This window comes from Pezoporus wallicus, unplaced genomic scaffold (genome assembly GCF_028554395.1).
Source record: "Pezoporus wallicus isolate ANWC-B61680 ecotype Strahan unplaced genomic scaffold, APGP_CSIRO_Pwel_v1 contig_14153, whole genome shotgun sequence".
NCBI lineage: Eukaryota > Metazoa > Chordata > Aves > Psittaciformes > Psittacidae > Pezoporus > Pezoporus wallicus.
In genome coordinates this window covers 142-20,603 of record NW_026635972.1, presented here as the reverse complement: position 1 = coordinate 20,603, position 20,462 = coordinate 142, and the positions used below count along the sequence as shown (strand labels likewise).

The 20,462-nt window shown below is 57.0% G+C and overlaps 2 protein-coding genes across 2 annotated transcripts; both read right to left on the bottom strand.

Annotated features, from left to right (window-relative positions):
* Window positions 1-1,020: 1,020 nt before the first annotated feature.
* Window positions 1,021-10,403, bottom strand: LOC130593528 (pre-mRNA-processing factor 39-like; the record flags this gene model as incomplete). The annotated part of the gene is made up of 13 exons (XM_057398744.1): window positions 1,021-1,218; window positions 1,301-1,427; window positions 2,233-2,307; window positions 2,398-2,582; window positions 4,130-4,398; window positions 6,291-6,417; window positions 6,849-7,013; window positions 7,093-7,200; window positions 7,300-7,489; window positions 7,635-7,802; window positions 7,885-8,003; window positions 8,592-8,717; window positions 10,206-10,403. Coding segments are annotated over 13 exons (1,923 nt in total), but the record flags the coding sequence as incomplete, so codon positions are not given.
* Window positions 10,404-12,990: 2,587 nt separating this feature from the next.
* SYVN1 (synoviolin 1) lies at window positions 12,991-19,424 on the bottom strand. The gene is made up of 16 exons (XM_057398745.1): window positions 19,333-19,424; window positions 18,021-18,166; window positions 17,751-17,843; window positions 16,847-16,999; window positions 16,714-16,762; window positions 16,416-16,519; window positions 16,215-16,341; window positions 15,376-15,475; window positions 15,240-15,305; window positions 14,882-14,998; window positions 14,591-14,742; window positions 14,340-14,477; window positions 13,706-13,813; window positions 13,436-13,622; window positions 13,269-13,345; window positions 12,991-13,178 (listed from the first exon to the last, which is right to left on the bottom strand). Exons 2-16 carry the CDS (start codon window positions 18,150-18,152, stop codon window positions 13,018-13,020), a joined length of 1,764 nt encoding a protein of 587 aa, XP_057254728.1. The 5' UTR covers window positions 18,153-18,166; window positions 19,333-19,424; the 3' UTR covers window positions 12,991-13,017.
* Between the last annotated feature and the right edge of the window lie 1,038 nt (window positions 19,425-20,462).

Below are 20,462 nucleotides of genomic sequence, written 5' to 3'. Positions count from 1 at the left end.
CAGAGACAGCCCATAATAAACCAGAGCACCCCAACCCAGCCTAAAATGCATCTTGAACACTGAAAGACACCCCAGAACATCCTCCAGAACACCCTGAAACACAGCACGAAGTACCCCAGAGCACCAGAAAATACACCTCAAAACACATCCTGGTACTCCAAAATATCCTGAAGTACACCCTGAATCCTGAAATACACCCCAAAATACCCCAGATACACCCCATAAGACACCAGAACACCCCCACATACACCCCGAAACACACTTGAACCCTGAAATACACCCCAAAATACCCCAGATACACCCCATGATACACCATAACACCCCCACATACACCCTGAAATACGCCCCAGAATACCCCAGAGACACCCCATGATACACAGAACACCGCCACGTACACCCTGAAACACATCTTGAACCCTGATGTACACCCCAAAATACACCAAACCATGAAATACACCCCAAAACACACCTTGAAACCTGAAATACACCCCAAAATACTCCAAGTATACCCCATGATACACCCCAAAACACACCTTAAACCCTGAAATATACCCCAGATACACCCCATGATACACCCTAAAACACACCTTGAACCCAGAAATACACCCCAAAATACCCCGATACACCCTGAAACACACTTTGAACCCTGAAATGCACCCCAAAATACCAGATACACCCCATGATACGCCAGAACACCCCCACATACACCCCATGATATGCCAGAACACCCCCACATACACCCTGAAACACACCTTGAACCCTGAAATACACCCCAAATTACCTCAGATACACCCCATAATACACCAGAACACCCCAAAACACATCTTGAACCCTGAAATACACCCCAAAATGGGACTGAAGTTCTTCACACAGAGTGGGGAACCCCAAACTAAGCTATTTGTGCATTGGGATGGGTCCCCCCCAAAAATGGGGTTCAAAGCCACTTGTGACCCCGAACCGCACTGGGGATCCCAAAACACCCTTGTGACCCCCCCAAAGTAAAGTATGGGGGGCTCCTGCTGGTGGTGCCACTTCATTTATTTACACTTCCCCCCCAAAATTAGGGGGGGACCCCAAAAATGTACAGAAAAGGGGGGTTGGGAGGGTAGAAAAGGGGGGTGGGGGTGATGTTCGGGGGGGCTGGGCTCCGGTTCAGGTCTGGGGGTAGTACTGGTTGTAGTTCCATGGGGACTGGTAGCTGTAGGAGCCGTATCCTTGCTGGGGGGGAACAATGGGGGGTCATCAGCATCACTGGGACCCCCAAATCGATCCACCCCCCATCCTGGCCCCCCAAACTGACCTGGTACCAGTAGCTGTAGGAGGGGCTGGAGGTGTTATCCCCCCCCATAGAAGAGAACCCGACCGGGCCCCCACCCATGCCAGAGCCATCGTCGGGCCGGAGCCGCTTGTCCTCGGGCTCCTCCGAGCTGTCCAAGGGCAGAAATGGTGGAGAAAAGGGAGAAGTTAGGGGGAAAATGGGGAGAAAAGGACAAGTTTGGGATCACAGAGGAGAAATTTGGGGCTAAAAAGGGAAAAATCTGGGATAAAAGGGGAAGAAAAATGGGGATCAAAGGGCAGAAATTGGGGATAAAAAGAGAAAACTCAGGGATGAAAAGACAAGTTTGGGATGAAAGGGGAAAAATCTGGGGATAAAAAGGGAGAAATCAGGGATAAAAGGGAAAAATGGGGAAAAAGGGCAGAAATCAAGGATAAAGAGCAGAATTTGGGGATAAAAGGGGAAGAATTTGGGGATGAAAAGCAGAAATCAGATAAAAAGGGAAAAACAGCTAAAAGGAAAAAAATGGGGATATAAAAAATGTGATAAAAGGGGAAAAATAGAGCTGAAAGGACAAGTTTGGGAGAAAAGGGGTGAAATCTGGGAATAAAAAGAAGTCAGGGATAAAGAGCAGAATTTGGGCATAAAAGGGGGAAAATGGGCATAAAAGGGGAAAATGGGCATAAAAGGACAGATCTGGAATTAAAAGGGATAATAGAAGGGACAATTTGGGATAAAGAGGGTAAACATGGGGATAAGGGGAACAATTTGGAATAAAAGAGCAGAAATCAGGGATATAGAGACAGGAGAATAGGGGATAAAGGAAAGTGGGGACAGAAAGGGGAGAAATTGGGATGAAACGGAGAAACTGAGGGATGAGGGGATGGGAATGGGTGGAAGTGGGATGGGAACACAATGGGGGGGGGTGTGTGCAAGGGGCCCCCCCATTCTCTCACCCATTCTCGGGGGCCCTCTTGCGCGCCGCGTGCTGCTTGAGGATCTTCTGGTGCTCATCGTAGGCTGTGAGGAGGCTGTGGGGGACAACAACAGCTCAAAAAGGGGGGACGGGGACAGGGACCCTTTTTGGGGTGTCCCTATTCCCCCCCCACCCCAAGCCTGACCTATGGATGCTGGAGCCGAAGTCCTCAAGGAACTCGACGCGGCGCTGGGAGAAGATGAGCTTGGCCTCGTCGGGGAGGGGGCTGCGCAGCGCCCGCTCGAAGCATCGCATGGTGTTGCCTTCGTTCTGCCCCACATCGGCCCCAAACTCCATCTCCAGGAGGTTGGCGTGGAGCCGAGCGTTGTCCTGCCCCACGGCACCGCGGCGGTCACGGGGGGGGGGCATCAAGAGGGGGTTTGGGGGGGGCAAGTGGGGTTTGGGGGACCCCAAGTGGGGTTTGGGGAGCCTTAAGTGGGGCTTGTGGAACCGCAAGTGGGGTTTGGGGTCTCCAGTGGGGCTTGGGGAGCCTTAAGTGGGGCTTGGGGGAGCGCCAAGAAGGGGTTTGGGGACCCTTAAGTGGGGTTTTGGGTGCCCCAAGTGGGGGTTTGGGGAGCCCCAAGTATGGTTTGTGGGACCCCAAGTGGGGGTTGGGGGCTCCAGTGGGGTTTGGGGAGCATTAAGTGGGATTTGGGGGACCCCAAGTGGTGTTTCAGGAGCCCCAAATGGAGTTTTGGGGTGCCTCAAGTGGGGGTTGGGGTCTCCAGTGAGGTTTGGGGAGCCCAAGTGGGGTTTCAGGAGCCCCAAATGGGGTTTTGGGTGCCCCAAGTGGGGTTTGGGGGGACCCCATGTTCAAAGGGCCCCAAAACCCCACTCCACAACCCCAGAAGCAAAGTTTGGAGACCCATCAAATCCCCCAAAACCCACACTAAACCCCCCCCAAACCCTCATTAAGATTCCCTAAACCCTAAAGAAAACCCTCCCAACCCCCCTAAACCCTCATTACAACCCATCCAAAGCCCCCTAAACCCCCACTAAAGCCCCCTAAACCCTCATTAAAACCCATCTAACCTCCTCCCAACCCCCCTAAACACCCATTAACCCCCCAAACCCTCATTAAAACCCTTCCAAACCCCCATTAACCCCCACTAAAGCCCACTAAACCCCCCTAAACCCTCATTAAAACCCTTCCAAACCCCCTAAAACCCTACTAAATCCCCCTAAACCCTCATTAAAACCCATCCAAAGCCCCCTAAACCCCCACTAAAGCCCCCTAAACCCCCATTAAAACCCTTCCAAACCCCTTACCCCCCAAAGCCCCCTAAACCCCCACTAAACCCCCTAAACCTCCACTAAAGCCCCCTAAACCCCCATTAAAACCCATACAACCCCCTAAACCCCCCTAAACCCCCATTAAAACCCTTCCAAACCCCCTAACCCCCTTAAGCCACCTAAACCCCCACTAAAGCCCCCTAAACCCTCATTAAAACCCATCCAAACCCCTCCCAACCCCCCTAAACCCCCATTAAAACCCTTCCAAACCCCCTACCCCCAAAAGCCACCTAAACCCCCACTAAACCCCCCTAAACCCTCATTAAAACCCTTCCAAACCCCCTAACCCCCTTAAGCCACCTAAACCCCCACTAAACCCCCCTAAACCCTCATTAAAACCCTTCCAAACCCCCTACCCCCCCCAAAGCCCACTAAACCCCCCTAAACCCTCATTAAAACCCTTCCAAACCCCCTACCCCCCCCAAAGCCCACTAAACCCCCCTAAACCCTCATTAAAACCCTTCCAAACCCCCTAACCCCCCCTAAACCCCCCTAAACCCCCATTCAAACCAATCCATCCCCCACACACCCCCATTTACCCCCCCCCCCAAAAAAAACCCTTCCCATCTCCCCCAGTCCCTCACCGGCTCCTTCTCCAGCGCCTCCACCAGCACCCTGCGGGCCTTGGCCAGGTTCTGCTGCACCTTGCAGGCCTGGCGCGCCAGTTTGACGGCGTAGAAGGAGGCGAGGGGCAGCCCGGCGTTGGCTTCCATGGCCTCGGTGAGCAGGGCCTCGGCGCGCTCCAGCTGCCCGTGCCGCCGCTCCAGGCTCACGCGCCGCAGCCGCACCATGGCCAGGCCCGGCACCGCCTCCTCGAAGCAGCGCAGGATGCGCCGAGCTTCCTCCACGTTCCCTGCGGGGGGAATGATGGGGGGAGAGGGGAGGCTCTGGGATGGAGGTGGATGGATGGGGGGGGGTATTGTAGACACCCCATATGGAGCGTTTTGGGGTGAAATACGGCATTTCAGACTGAAAAATGGAGTCTTTTGGGATGAAATACGGCATTTCAGAACGAAAAATGGAGTCTTTAGGGATGAAATACGGCATTTCAGACTGGAAAACGGAGTCTTCTGGGTTGAAATATGGCATTTCAGACCGAAAACCGGAGTCTTTTGGGTTGAAATATGGCATTTCAGACTGAAAAATGGAGTCTTTTGGGTTGAAATACAGCATTTCAGACCCTAAATGGAACATTTTGGGGTGATACGTGGCATTTCAAACCCTAAATGGAGCGTTTTGGGGTGAAATACGGCATTTCAGACAGAAAAACAGAGTCTTTTGGGATGAAATATGGCATTTCAGACTGAAAAAAAGGAGTCTTTTGGGTTGAAATACGTCATTTCCCTCTGAAAACGGGGGGGGGGGGGGGGGGGATATAACATTTCAGATCCAAAAAAAGGAGGATTTTGGGGAAAAATGTGGCATTTCAGACCCTAAACGGAACATCTGGGGGTAAAATGTGGCATTCCAAACCCTAAATGGAGCGTTTTGGGGTGAAATACGGCATTTCAGACTGAAAAACGGAGTCTTTTGGGTTGAAATACGGCATTTCCATCTGAAAACAATGTTTTGCGGGGGGGGAATATAACATTTCAGATCCAAAAAAAAGAGGATTTGGGGGAAAAATGTGGCATTTCAGACCCTAAACGGAACATTTTGGGGTGAAATGTGGCATTTCAGACCGAAAACCAGACTCTTTTGGGTTGAAATACGGCATTTCCATCTGAAAACAGTGTTTTTTGGGGGGGAATATAACATTTCAGACCCCCAAAAAGGAGGATTTTGGGGTGAAATATAGCTTTTCAGACCCAAAAAGGAGCATTTCAGGGTGAAATGTGGCATTCAGACCCAAAAAACAGAGTCTTTGAGGTTGAAATATGGCATTTCCATCTGAAAACGGTGTGTGGGGGGGGGGGGGGGAATATAACATTTCAGATCCAAAAAGGGAGGATTTTGGGGAAAAATGTGGCATTTCAGACCCTAAACGGAACATTTTGGGGTGAAACGTGGCATTTCAAACCCTAAATGGAGCGTTTTGGGGTGAAATACGGCATTTCAGACCGAAAAAACGGTGTTTGGGGGGGGGGGAGTATAACATTTCAGATCCAAAAAAAGGAGGATTTTGGATAAAAATGTGGCATTTCAGACCTTAAAAAAAGGAGCATTTTGGGGTGAAATGTAGCATTTTAGACCCCCAAATCAAGTGTTTTAGGGTGAAATAGGTCTCCTCTGTCCCAAACCCCCTCTGTTTTGGGATAAAATATCTCATACCCAAAAAAGGAGCAATTTGGGGTGAAATGTGGCACTTCAGCTTGAAAATGAACCAGGTTAGGGTGAAATGTCATCTCAGCCCCCCAAAAAAGGAGTGATTTGGGGTGAAATGTGACCTTTCAGCCCCAAATCCAAGTCTTTTGTGCTGCTATCCATCATCCCGACTCCCAAAAAGGAGAGTTTTGTGGTGAAATGGGGCATTTGAGGGTGAAATTGAACATTTCAACCCCCCCAAAAAGCAGCAATTTGGGATAAAATTTGATTTCAGCCCCAAGTCCATCTTTTGCGCTGTTATCCATCACCTCAACCCCTAAAAAGGAGCGTTTTGGGGTGAAACGGGGCATTTCAGTCTGAAAATGGAGCGACTTTGGGCAAAACACACCCTCTCCACCCCAAAACAGAGCGTTGAGGAAGGAAACGTGGTGGTTTTGCTTCAAACTGAGGTGGTTTGGGTCCCTTTCAGGGCTCCCCTACCTTGTTTCTCCTCAAAGGCAGCCCACAGGAGGTGGATGTTGGGCTTCCTGGGCAGGTGATAGCCACAGGCCCGCTGGAAGACACTCCGGGCTCCCGTCACCGTGTGGTTTTCCAGGTATTTGGTGTACTGCAGGGAATAAAGAAGTGGACCCAAGAAGAGGGGCAAAGATTTTGGGGGGGGAACACGGACACGGCCAGAGAGACGGACGCGTGAGCATCCCCCCGCATGGGATGCGCTCAATCGGGTGGGGGGCACTCACGTTAAGGCCCCTCTGCTCCGACATTCCTGCGGGCTCTTAGGCAGGGGGGGAAGGTGCCGCGGGCGGGGGGGGAAGCAGCAGCGGGAGTTAAACAAACGGGTGTTAGAAAAAACGGCGTTTCCAGGAGGAAAAAGAGAGTTAAAACCGTTCAATTTTTAAGGGGGGGGGAAGGGGAGGGGGGGGGAAGACCCTCAGATGACCCCGATGGGGGTTGGGGGTTTGGGTTTTCCTGCTTTAAAGAGGGATTTGAGGAGGTGGAAGGAGGGCAAACGGGCTGGGAAGGTGGGAATGGGCTCACCTTGATCCAGAACTCCTCGTAGAGGGCGCAGGCGATGACGCAGCGCTCGAAGAGGACGATGGTGCGCTCGTGGGAGCCCGCTGCCATCTCGTAATCCAGGTAATCCCGCCAGTTCCGCAGCTGGGCCCTCTCCAAGGGCTTCACGTGGAAATAGGGACGCTTGATCTGGGAACAGGGATGAGGATTGGGATGGAGATGGGATTCCGAAGGAGTTTTAAGGGGATAACGGGGCAAATGCGCCTACCCCGTCCTCGAAATTCCAGCGTTTGCTGACTTCCGCCTCGTTCTGAGCGTAGATTTGCTGCCGCATGGAAATCACCAGCTCCCGGATCTTTTCCTGGTCTAGATCGTCCTGGGAATGAAGTGGGATGTGGGTGGGATCCCCCACAACAACAAACACCCACCCCCCCCACCCCAAGGACCCTATTGGGATCCCTGCTTTGGTGCCTACCTGAGCGTTCGCTGCCGCTGCCCCTTTCCCCTCCACACCGGGTGGCAAATCCTCTCCCGGCGGCGCTTCCGTCCCTTCCGGCTCCGGAGGCTTCGGCACGGGATCGGTGGCCAGCTTGGATTGGACCCAGAGGAGCTCCTCTGGGGATAGGATGTCCTTGGGGGGGTTGTGGAGAACGTGTTCCTTGAACCTGTAAGGGGACAGAGGGGGAATAATGATGGGGGGGGGACCCCAAAACCAGCAAGGATTTGGTGGTGGGAGTGAGGGAATTCCCAGCAGGAAGCCATGGAATATTCCATAGGGATATTTTAGTGCTGGAGTCCGGGCTCACGTACTTCTCCCAGTGATGGTTGTAGAGCTGGGTTGGCATGGAGAGGACACGGTCGTAGATCCCAGTGACGGCACGAAGGTCTCCTTGTTCCCGTTCCCATTCCACGTAGAGTTCCCAGAGTTTATCCGAGCGGAAATCCATCCCGGCTGCTGCCACCGCTGCCTCGAAGACGCTGACGGGGAAGAGATGAGGATGAGGATGGGGATGAGGACCAGACACTGCTGGAGCCACCACTGGCTTCTCCTGATGCTCACCCACGGATCTTCTGGATGGATTCGGGACGGTTCATATCCAGGGTGGATTGGAGGTAGGAGATGTAGTGGATCCATAGGTCCATGCTGAGGGGGATGGACTGAAGACCCCTCTCAAACACCTGATGGAAATAGGGGGGGGGACAACAGACACCCAATGTTACCCCCATGGGTTCAGGGACCTGGCCCCATGGACCAAACTGGGGGGAAACACCCCAAAAATGCACCAGCGGGGCTGGAATTGGGGAGTTTCCAATTCCAGATGGAATTGGAGCTGGAATTTCCAGCCCCAAAAGGGAGTGGAAATGCTGGTTTGGTGGGAAAAGTGGGGTGGAAAGGACCCAAAACACCCCATATTCCCCCCCCCAGACACCCAAGGGACACCCTAAACACCCCATGCCCCACCCCAGAATCCCATGGGATACCATGAGGACCCCTGAAACACCCATGGGAGCCATGAAACACCCATGAGACCCCCCACCAAACACCTCTGGGGACCCCTCCATATTGCCACTGGGACCCCTTGAACACCCCAGGGACCCTCAGTAATACCCTGGAGGCCACCCCAATACACCCCAAAAACCCCTCGAAACCATCCTGGGGACCCCCCAAAACACCCCAGGGACACCTTGCATCCCCTGGGGACCCCCAAACCCCCCCTTTTACCCCCCCCAACAAGGGGACAATGGGGTTTGACCCCCCCTCAGCACCTCCTCTGTCTCGCGGGCGCACTCGAAGCGCCGCTCCATGTCCGCGTACTTCTTCCAGTAGCCGTAGCAATAGGGATAATGGGAAAAGAAGGCATCGAAGGCTTTGCGGGCAGCCAGGAGGTGGTTCTGGGGGGAAAACACCGGGATTTGGGACAATCAAACCAGGGATGAGCAGTTGGAGCTGCTCTGAGTTTGGGATTAGGAATGGCACCGCAGGAATCGCCTCCGGAGTGAAGGATGCCAGGGGTTTGGGATGAGATTTAATAGGGGTTTGGATGAAGCTGATGGCTTGAAAGGGGGTTAAATGAAGGATTTAATGATGCTGGGGGTTAAAGTGAGGTTTAAGGAAGGGTGGAACAAGGGTGGTGGCTTAAATTGGGATTTAAGGGATGTTTTAATGGGGTTGGAGGCTCAGGGTGAGGCTTGTAGTAGGGTCATTGGCTCATGACTGGTTTTGATGGGGGTGGTGGCTTAAAAAGGGTTTTAATGAAGCTTTCCACAGGGTTGGAGGCTCAAAATGAGACTTAGGGGAGGTTTCACAGGCCCCAATACCTGGGGCAGGCTCTAATGAGGGTTTTAAAGGAGATGGGGGAGTCAAGGGGAGCTTTAACAGAGGCTTTAACTCAATTGTAGCCTCAGGATGAGCTTTAGTGAGCGTTTCAAGGGGGTCATAGGATAAGGTAGAGTTTTAACCCAGGTTTAAAGGGGCTGGAGACTTGAAGGGAGCTGTAACCAAGGTTTGAAGGGGGGGTGGGGGGGATTTAAGGTGGGGTTTAAAGGAGTGGGGGGGGTTAAGATGGGTTTGAATGGGGGGAGGGGGATTTAAAGTGGGTTTGAATGGGGAGGAAGGGTTTAAGATGGGTTCTAACGGGGTGGGGGGGATTTAAAGGGGGTTTTAATGGGGCTGGAGATATTTAAAGTGGGTTCTAATGGGGTGGGGGGGATTTAAGGTGGGTTTTAACAGCGTGGGGGGGGATTAAGGTGGGTTATAATGGGGTGGAGAGAATTTAAACTGGGTTTTAACAGGGGGACTTAAGGTGGATTGTAACGGGGTGAGTATTAATGGGGGGACTTAAGGTGGGTTCTAATGAGGTGGGGGGGTTTAAGGGTGTTTGAACAGGGTTGGGGGGTTAAGGTGGGTTCTAATGGGGTGGGGAGAGTTAAGGTGGGTTCTAACGGGGGGGTATTTAAGGTGAGTTCTAATGGGGTAGGGGTGATTAAAGTGGGTTTTAACAAGGTGGAGGGAATTTAAGGTGGGCATTAATGGAGGGGACAAGCTGGGTTCTAACGGGGTGGGGCGGATTTAAGGTGGGTTCTAATGGGGTGGGGGGGTTAAGGTGGGTTCTAACGGGGTGGGGGGGTAAAGTGGGTTCTAACGGGGTGGAGGGGGTTAAGGTGGGTTCTAACGGGGTGGGGGGGTTAAGGTGGGTTCTAACGGGGTGTGGGGGGGATAAGGTGGGTTCTAACGGGGTGGAGGGGGTTAAGGTGGGTTCTAACGGGGTGGGGGGTTAAGGTGGGTTCTAATGGGGTGGGGGGTTAAGGTGGGTTCTAACGGGGTGGGGGGTTAAGGTGGGTTCTAACCGGGTACTGGGGGGGCGAAGCTGGGCTCCTCACCTCCTGCTCCACAAACTGCAGCAGCTCGGTCCAGGCTGTGAAGTCGTGGGGGTTGCTCTGCGCCGCCAGCCAGAACTTCTCAAAGTCCATGGGGTAGGTGGGAGGGGGCTCCTCAGCCGGCATCGGGGGGGGCTCCTGGGGGGGCTCCACAGCCGGGGGGGGCTCCTGAGGCTCGGGCGGGGCAGTGGCTCCATTGCAGCTCGGCAGGGGGGGGGCTTGAGTGGGGGCAGCGGCATCGCTCGGCTCCTCTGTTGGGGGGTTGGGGGCCGGGGGGGGCAGCTCTGGGGCTGGGGGGGGGGCACATGGGGACACCTCAGTTAAGGAAAGGGTGCCCCCAGAAACCAGACTGGGGTCCCCTGTGGGCACTCCCCAGCCCCTGGTTCTGCCCCATCCCCCTTTGTGGCCCCCCATCCCCAACCCACCTCCTTCATTGCCACTCTCAGCCCCCCCAGGAGCCCCCACGAGTTCCTTCTGTCCTCAGGCTCCTCCATACATCCCCACAGACCCCCCGGTCCCCTCAGGACCCCCAATTTACCTCCTCCCCCCCCGATCCCTTCAGGACCCCCAATTTACCTCAATAACCCCCTCCCAATCCCCTCAGGACCCCCAATTTACCTCAAACCCCCCCCAATCCCCTCAGAACCCACGATTTACCTCAATACCCCCCCACAATCCCCTCAGGAACCCCAATTTACCTCACACCCCCCCCCCCAATCCCCTCAGGACCCCCAATTTACCTCACCCCCCCCCCAGTCCCCTCAGGACCCCCAATTTACCTCAACCCCCCCCAAATCCCCTCAGAACCCACGATTTACCTCAATAACCCCATCCCAATCCCCTCAGGAGCCCCAATTTACCTCACACCCCCCCTCAATCCCCTCAGGACCCACGATTTACCTCAATAACCCCCCCCAATCCCCCCAGCCTCACCTCACCCCTCCCCCAATACCCCCCCGCTCACCGAGGGCTCCGGTAGCTCCGTCCCCGCCGTCCCCCAGCGCTCCCTCGGTGCCGCCACGACCGGGGCTGGCCGGAGCCTCCGGCCCCTCCGCCGCCATCTTGTCCCGCCGCCTCAGGAGCGCGCGTGCGCGGATGACGCCACCAATGAGGCGGGAAGAAAGAAGGTCCTTGAGGGCATGAAGAGCCCGCGGCGCCCCCTGCTGGACGGGAGGTCCCGTTGCACAGCCATCATGGAATCATGGAATGCTGTGGATGGGAAAGGAGCTCTCGAGCTCATCCAGACCCAAAGGGCAGGGATCCAGCTCCAAGCCCCGTCCAACCTGGCCCAGGGATGGGGCAGCTTCTCCCTTCAACCCATTCCAGTGTCCCACCGCCCTCCCAATGAAGATCCCCCTCCAACTCTTCCCATTGGAGCCATTCCTCCTCATCCCATCCCTGTATCCCCTTGTCCCAAGCCCCTCTCCAGGTTTCCTTCAGGCCCTGGAGCTGCTCCAGCCCTTGTAGCATCCCCATGGCTTCCTCTGGTGCTGTTGTCCCAATGCTGGGGCTCATGGCACCACCATCAATGTGTGTGTCCATCCCCCCCCCCAAAACCCACCTTTGGGGTACCATTGACCTCGATGGAGGAGCAGCACCAGCTTTCCTGCAACCTTTATTCTGCCGTTATTTACAATCCAGCTATTAAAAATTTATACATTATTTACAAATTAAATAAGTCCCCGACGCTGACGCCACCCAAAAGGGACCAGGAAATGGGTTCGGGGTGAAAAAACCCAGGTTTGGGTCAAAGAAAACAGGTTTGGGGGTCAAAGAAAACAAGGTTTGGGGTCTAACACCCCCAGTCCAGTCACTCGAATGCCTTTGTTCCCTCCCCTCCATGTGGTTGCCACCCCAAAACGAAGGAAAACATGAGGAATCCACTCAAAACTACTCCCCATCAACCAGAACTGGCCACAAAACTTCAAGATTTTGGCTCAAAACGCATAAAGATGAAGGAAAAAGGAGGAAAAGGGAAGCTCTGGCAGCGGCACCGCCGCGTTCCCATGGGATTCCGCGTGGACGCGCTCCCATCTGGGGCGACGAGAGCCCAAAAGTGAAGGAAAAGCAGAAGAAAATCAAAAAAAGAGCTATTCCCACCTCAAATCCAAGGCCAAACCCAGCCAGCGCTGGCTCCAGTGTGGATCTGGCCCTTTCCACCCCAAAAAGGCTCTGGATGCCGAGAAATTCCATTGTTCCCTGAGATATTTGGGCTCCTCCAAGCCCTTTTGGGTTCCAAGAGGCACTGAAGTCACGGTGGGTGAAGGGGTGGCCACCAACTGAGGTGGAAGGTGCCAAAAAGAGACCCCAAATCACCCCAAACCCCCCCGTTTCTTGGCGCCAGGGGGCAGAGAGGAACCAGTATAAACCAGTTTGGCCGTGGCCCAGCGCTGGGGGGAGGGGGGGGGTTTATTGAGTCTCCAAAAGGGGGGGGGGTGAGGTTAAAAATGGGGGATTTGGATCCTGTTTGAGCGGCATTGGCCACAGTCACCGCGGTTCAACCTCCCCTTGGCCTTAGTGCCAGGCGGAGCGGTGCCGCCAGAACAGGCAATGCTGGTGCTGCAGCACGCACCGGATCCGCTGTGTTGGAGAGGTAGAGAAATCAGGGGGAAAACCAGGGAAAACCAGGGAAAAACGGGCCTGGAAAGCGGCTCTTTGCCACGGTGGAAGGAGCCAGGTTTGGTTTCTGGGTGCAGCCAGGGTTTGGTTTTGTTTCCGGACACGGATTTGGGTGGAAAAAGGGATGGAAAGCGGCTAAACCAGAGCGGTTCTCCCAGCACGTGAGGAGCTGGGAACGCCGGGAATGCCGGCGGTGTCAATGGGAGGGCGCCGCCAGTTTCTGTAGCCGGCGCCGGCGCAGCTCCGCCGTGTCCGGTTCCTCCATTGAGGATGAGCCTTCACCTTCCTCCTCCTCCTCGTCCTCCTCCTCCTCCGCCGGCGCGGTGAAGCCCTCGGCGCCTGCTGGCACGCCGGGATCTGGCACAGGGAAAGGCACCGGCTCAGCCCAATTCCCCCCCTATGATGGGCTCAAACCGGTGTTTCCCCCATCCCTGGCTCCTCACGCACCGGTGCCGGTATCCGTACGGATCGGGGCGGGCGCCTCCCCAGCGCCGGATTGGGGCTGAGGAGCAGGCCGGGGCGACCTGCGAGGGGGAAGTGAGAAGAGAACTCCACGTTTTGGGGCATTTTGGGTGGAATTTGGGGTAGTTTGGGCCCCCCACCGCTGTGGTTACCCGATGGTGGCCAGGACTGTGAGGTATTGGTTGATCTGCACCATGGCCGCATCCAGCAGTGTGTGGATGTTCTGCAGGCACTGCAGCCGTGCCTCCAGGTGCTGCCGGTCGTGGCCTTCCATGGCCCGAAGCTCCTCCTCGGTGAGGCCGGCAAAGCCAGGCGGTGGCACCGGCATCGGTGGGAAGCCTGCGGTGGGAAAGGGGTGAGGAGAATCCTGGGGGAATAGGGGGGGAAGGGGGGGGGAATCCCAAACCCCCACCCTGGCTTACCAAAGAGGGGTGGCCATGGCATTCCCATCCATGGTGGTGGCAAGGGAAGACCCGGTCCCGGTGCTGTGGGTTCTGATGTGGCAGTGCCGGTGTCAGCGGGACGGGCGGCTGTGGTGATGAGAGGGATGTGAGGGGGGAGGAAGAGGAGAAGGAAGAAAAGGAGGAGGAGAAAGAGGAGGAGGAGGTGAAAGAGAGAGGAGGAAGAAGAGAAAGTGGAGGAATAGGAAAAGCAGGAGGAGGAGGCAGAGGGAGAGGAGGAAGAGAGGGAGGAGGAAGAGGAACAGGAAGAAGAGAAGAAAGCTAAGGAGGAGGAGGGAGAGTGAGAGGAGGAAGAGAAGGAGGAAGAAGAGGGAGAGGAGGAGGAGGAAGAAGGAGAAAGGGAGAGGAGAAAGAGGAAGAAGAAGAGGAGGAAGACAAGGAGGAGGAGGGATAGGAGGAGAAAGAAAGAAGAGGAAGAAGAGGAGGAGAAAGAGGGAGAGGAGGAGGAGGAAGAGAAGAAGAGAGAGGGAGAGGAGGCTGAGGAAGAGAAGGAGGAAGAGGGAGAGGAAGAGGAGGGGGAAGAGAGAGGAAGAAGAGGAAGAGGAGGGAGCCCCACTTTGGCAGCTCCAAGCCTGTGGATAGGGAAAGAACTCACCCGTGGCAGCACCAGAGCCCGATGCGGCGTTTTCGGCACCGTTGGGTGGTTGAACCCCAGGAACTGGTGGGAAGGGAGCAACGGGGGGCCAGAAGGGAAACATTCCCGGTGGGAATGGGGGCAGGATTCCTTGGGGAACTACGGAGGGAGAGCAGAGCAGAGAGAGGGCGCCGGGTTGGTTGTTCCCAAGGCTTGACTGGTGCGGTGCCACCACGAAGGGGGGGAAAGAAAGGGGGAAGAAGGAGACTCACAGTTGGGGGGCTGAGGAATCTGGGGGGTCTGAGGGGGTGGGGGGGGCTGTTCCGGTGCTTCCGGAGGCGGCTGTGCCGGGAGGGATGCGCGGAGCACATCCATGCGGCACGTTGGACACGTCTGCTGGCGCTGGAACCACGACCGCAGGCAGCTGGGGAGGAGATGGATGGGGGTGACCATGCCATGGGGTGATGGAAAAGACACCCCCCCCACCACCACCACCCCCCCACCCCCTTCCCAGCACCACAGACACCGGGAATGCCGGAATGGTGCCGGCATTCCGCACCCACCTGGTGTGGAAGATGTGGTTGCAGGGCAGGCGCTTGGCGCCCGTCACCATCTCCTCGCGGCAGATGATGCAGACGTTGTCCATGGCCTGCAGCTCCTCCGGGGTGGCATCGGGATACCTGTGCCGGGAAGCACCGGGATCGTGAGCCCATTCCCGCTGGGAATTGAGGGGGGATACAGGAAGGTTGTGGGACATCCACATCCTCCCCCACCAGCTCAACCCTTCCTCCTCTTTGGCTCAATGGAAGGATTTGGAAGGAATGGGGGATACCCCCCCCCCCCCCTTCAGCATCATTCCCACCTTTTCCCAAGTGGAAAAGCAGGGATTTTCCTCCCATTTGGGTGGAGGAGGGCACTCACAGCGTGTTCATGTTGCGGATGGCCCGGCGGGACATGATGGCGTCCGTCACCGCCTTCTTGAACTGCCTGCAAGGAGACAGGAGCCTGGTGGGATCCACGGAGCCGGAGCCGGAGCCCACGCCGGAGCCCAACTCACCTCATGGCCAGGTACATGGGGCGGATAGCGAAGAGTGGGAACGTGTGGACTTTGATCATGATGGTCATGAAGGCCATGTAGAGCAGGACTTTGATGAAGCCTGGGGGAAGGAAGTACGTCAAGGTCTCGGTCTTGGTCAATCGTGGGTGCGTTGAGCTGGGATGGGAATTCCAATGTCATCCCGTCCCATGGTCTTGGCCAAGCATAGGTTGGCTGAGATGGGATGGGACCTCCAATGTCATCTGCTCAAGCAGGTCACCAAGAGCTGCTCCTTGAGGGTGGGGACCCACCAGCTTTGGAGCATCTCAGAGGCTGGAGATGCTACCACCTCCTCTCTGAGCAACCAGCCCCAGCTCTTCTGGCTTCTCCATTCCCTTCTTCACCTTGGTGGCCCTTTGCTGGATGCTCTCCAGGATGTCCCGGGACCCCTCGGAGTGGCCTCACCACCCCTGATCACCTCCCTCACCCTTCACTGTTGGCTTGTCCTCAAGCCAGTGTCCACCAGAGCCCAGTGTGTGTCATGCTGGGGGTTGTTGGACTTGGCTCATCCCTCCCTTGAACCTCATGAGGTTCTTCTGGGACCATTTCTGGGTGCATCAATGACCTCCACCTGTCTTGGTGACACCAAGGGGATGCTCAGCTCCATCACTGAGGTCATTCATGACAATGGATCAGCCCTTGGGGTGCTGCTGAGTACCCCCCAACTCCACCTCTTCGTTAAAGGGTGGCTTAATTGCACTTCCTAACAAGCGTTACTGGGTCACAACCAGATGGGAGCCACCCCTTCGAGCCCCAAAGGTGGGGATGAGAAGGGAATGAGGGGCCAGAGGCCAAGGTACCGGTGAAGAGCTCCGTGTAGAGCATGTAGACGGCTTTGCTGTCCCAGGGGTTCTCGTTCTGCAGGTCGATGGAGTGCAGCACGTACTTGATGAAGATGGTGAGCACCATGGTCATGAGGATGGCGTACTGCAAGGAGGGAGAGTGGGGTGGGCACCAGGACCTGGAGGTCTGCCTGGCCTCCAAAAGAAGCCACTTCCTACCTCGAAGCCAAAGACGAGCTGGACCGAAGCTCCTCGTGTGAGGATGCTGTGGTAGGCGTGGCTGACAAAGAGGAAGTCCAGGATTCCCAGCAGGAACATCAAGGCTGTGGCAAGAAGGGAAGGAAATCAGGATGAAGAGATGCCAAGGGAAGAAGGTGATGAGCTCCCAAGTGGAAGAGACCCCAGAAACTCAAGCTTTGAGGGTCACATCCCAGATGTATCCCAGCAGGAGAACAGGATTGGGCCAGGATTGGCCCCAGGGGCTCAATGAATGGGTCCTGGAAGCCGAGATACTCACAGACAATGCGGAAGTGGAAGAGCCAGGAGATGTTTGGGCTCCTTTCCATCTGCAAAAGGGAAGGGTTGAGTTTCCCCCCCCCCAAAAAAAGGCACTTGGGGGGTCATTCTCTCACCCCCACCCCGGCACTCACAAAGTCCACTCGGTCTTCAGCCAACCAATGGAAGCACTTGAGGAAGAGGAGGAGGGTGAAGAGGGCGACGAAGCGAGGGCTGAAGTCATCCCTGAAGACAGTGAAGGCCAAGCAGGTCTCGGTCACCGCGTACCACGAGCGCTCCAGGAGGTGCTGGGAGAGGGGAGGTGATGGGGGGTGATGGGAGGGAGTCCCCATAGCCTCTGCCCCACATACTTGAGCCCATAATGGGGCCCAAGGTCTCTCAGGAGTCAAAACCCCCCTCAACCGGTGCCTGAAAGTCTCTTGGGGGTCAAAATTCCACCCAAAGTGGAGCCAAAGGCTTCTCAGGGCTCAAAATCCAGCTCCAAATGGAGCTGAAAGTCTCTTGGAGTATCAAAGATGGAACTTGGGGTGTGAATTGCTCCACCCAAATGGCATTAAAGGCATTTTGGGGTCCAAATTCCCCCCCCACAATGGTGCCTGAAAGTCTTTTGGGGTTCAAACTCCACCCCCAAACAGAACCAAAAACTTTAGATTTCAAACTGATTTCAAACTGCCCCCCCCCCGGGGGCAACAAAGGCCCCTTGGGGTTCAAGTTCCCCTCCAAATGGTAAGAGTCTCCTTAGGCTCAAAGTTCCCCCCCAGATGGCAACAAAGGCCTCATTTGGGGTCCAAGCCCCCCTCAAATGGTGCTGAAAGTCTCTTGAGATTTAAAATCCCCCCCCCCAAAACAGAGTCAAAAACCACTCAGAGATCAAAATCCTCCCCCCAGAACAGCCTCAAAGACCTCTTGAGGTCCAAAATCCTCCTCAAATGGTGCTGGAAGTCTCCTTGGCTCCAAATGGCATCAAAGACCCCCCCCAAAAGCACCACATCCACCCATCCCCAGCATGGAATTCCAGCCATTCCCACCGTCCCTCACCTCCATCTCCGCTGCCCGCAGCTGCCCAAAGAACACTTTGCCCATGAACTTCCCCAGGAGGAAAACCAACACAAAGGCCTGGATGTAGAGAACCTGCAGGGGAATAAGTGGAAATGGGAAGGCAAGGAGGGGGAAAGGGGGTGATGAGGAAGGAGCCACGGTGATAACCAGATGCAGAGGATGGGGTGGATGGTTTCAGTTACCCATTTTGGCCACCAAAAGCAGAAGTGGGCTGAACGCCCCATTGCTCCCGATGAGGTGAGTACTTACGGCCATGCTGGGGCTGGATTTGGTGAGGTAAACCACCGTGGGGTAGAACTGGTGCTTCAGGTAATAGGCGTGAGCCACCACGGCCGTCGTCAGCGCCAGGCTCCCCACCATCACCACTGCGGTGCAGAGCATCTCCCCGGCCCGGCCTACCAAGGCCAACCAGCCAAAGAGGGGATTTTGGGGGGAAAAAAGCATTGTTTAGGGTAAAATGAGGGGTTAAAAAGCCACTTCCGCCCCCCTCCCTGCGAAACGGAGACAAACCCCTTTGGGGGGGGGGGGGGTGTGTCTCTGTTCACCATGAGACCCAAAACCTAACAATTGCTACAGGGAATGAACAGTATGTGGCCTCAAATGGAGCTTTTCTGTCCCAAAATGCTCCCAGCCTGGCCCCCACACCCTCAGTGTCACCCCCCACCCTCCCCCATGGCCCCCAAGTGCCACCTCCTTGCCCCTGTCCCCATTTCTCTTCTCCTCTTTATCCCACTGCAGCCTCCCCACATCCCCCCATTCCATCTCCTGCTTCTTTAGGTGCCATCTCCATGTTCCAGACCTCCAAGTGTCCCCCCCCTCAATGCCCTCTACCCCTCTGGGTGTCGTCCCCCCCCAACATCCCAGTCCCCCATAGCCCGTTCCCAACCTTAACCCCCCCATGTCCCCACTCCCCTCTGAAGCCACCCCCCCAGCCCCACAAGCTCCTACCCCTCTACCACCCCCAATACCCCCATGCACCCCCTCCCTCCCTCCACCTGCCCCCCCGTGTCCCTACGTTCCCCCAACCCTCCAAGAGCCCCCCATATCCCCACCCCCTCCCTCCCTCCACCTGCCCCCCCCCCGTGTCCCTACGTCCCCCCCCAACCCTCCCCCATGTCCCCACCCCCTCCCTCCCTCCACCTGCCCCCCCCCCCCCGTGTCCCTACGTCCCCCCCCCAACCCTCCAAGAGCCCCCCCCATGTCCCCACCCCGCTCCCCTCCCCTCCCGTCCCCATCTCCACCGATGTCACCGGTCCCTCCATGTCCCCCCCCGGGTGCTCTCCCTCCGGCTCCCCCCAAGGTCCCGTCCCCCCCCCGGCCCTTCCCTGCCCCTCAGTCCCGGTGTTACCGGTCCCTCCATGTCCCCCCCGCGGAGCCTCCGCCTCCGCCCCCCCCCCCGGCCCTTCCCTGCCCCTCGGTCCCGGTGTCACCGGTCCCTCCATGTCCCCCCCCCGGTGCCCGCCCGCCCTCCCTCCCCTTCGGCTCCCCTCAAGGTCCCCCCCCCCGGCCCTTCCCTGCCCCTCGGTCCCGGTGTCACCGGTAACCCCGGCCCCGCACTCACTCGGACCGAGCCCCGCCACCGCCGCCGCTCCGCCACCGGAAGCCGCCTCAGAGCACGACACCTCACTTCCGTCTGGGCCGTACTAACCGCTGTCGGGAGGGGGGGTGGAAAAAGGGGGGGGTGTCACTTCCTCCTTGTTTCCCTCCAGCACTTTCCACCCCTGTGCGCGATAGGCTGGGTGGAAGTGCGAAGGGGGGGAGCAGGCAGAGGGTTTCTGAGGTAAAAACGGAGGAAAAAGGGGCCGAGTGTGGTGCGAGGGGTGGAAAAGGGGCAAAAAAAGGCGAATTCGGTTCAATTTGGGTCTCTCCGGGTGGCTACGGTGGGGAGCTGAGGCCTGGCGCAACTCGTCGCCCTTTCCTCTCCTTCCCCTAGCAACAGCCGCCGATTGGTCGGCGCCGCACAGGGGATTTTTCTGATTGGTCAAGCACCGCGGGGGCTGGCCAATGAGAGCGAGACACGGGACCCTTGGCGTTTCCGCCCACCCAGAGCCGCTCGGACCGTACCAAGTACGGGGGCGGGGGGGGGGGGGGGGGGGGGGGGGGGGGGGGGGGGGGGGGGGGGGGGGGTGGGGGGGCGCAGCGTGTTTTTGCAGTGCGGGGCTTCATAAGGGGAGTAACGGGGAAGGAGAACCCGCAATAGCTCCCTTGAAGGAAGCGGTGATGGCGCACAGGGGTGGAAAGTGCTGGAGGGAAACAAGGAGGAAGTGACACCCCCCCTTTTTCCACCCCCCCCTCCCGACAGCGGTTAGTACGGCCCAGACGGAAGTGAGGTGTCGTGCTCTGAGGCGGCTTCCGGTGGCGGAGCGGCGGCGGTGGCGGGGCTCGGTCCGAGTGAGTGCGGGGCCGGGGTTACCGGTGACACCGGGACCGAGGGGCATGGAAGGGCCGGGGGGGGGGACCTTGAGGGGAGCCGAAGGGGAGGGAGGGCGGGCGGGCACCGGGGGGACATGGAGGGACCGGTGACACACGGGACCGAGGGGCGGGGAAGGGCCGGGGGGGGGGGGGGGGGGGGGGGGGGGGGCGGAGGCTCCGCGGGGGGACATGGAGGGACCGGTAACACCGGGACTGAGGGGCAGGGAAGGGCCGGGGGGGGGACGGGACCTTGGGGGGAGCCGGAGGGAGAGCACCCGG

Bases quoted from the DNA above. Each gene is read 5' to 3' on its own strand.
- SYVN1 (XM_057398745.1), bottom strand. From the start codon at position 18,152: ATGCTCTGCACCGCAGTGGTGATGGTGGGGAGCCTGGCGCTGACGACG. The intron at 14,999-15,239 runs GTGAGTGCCCTC...TTCCCGGCACAG, and splicing joins ATCCGCAACATGAACACGCT to GTATCCCGATGCCACCCCGG. The intron at 13,346-13,435 runs GTAACCACAGCG...TCCCCCTCGCAG, and splicing joins ACAGTCCTGGCCACCATCGG to GTCGCCCCGGCCTGCTCCTC.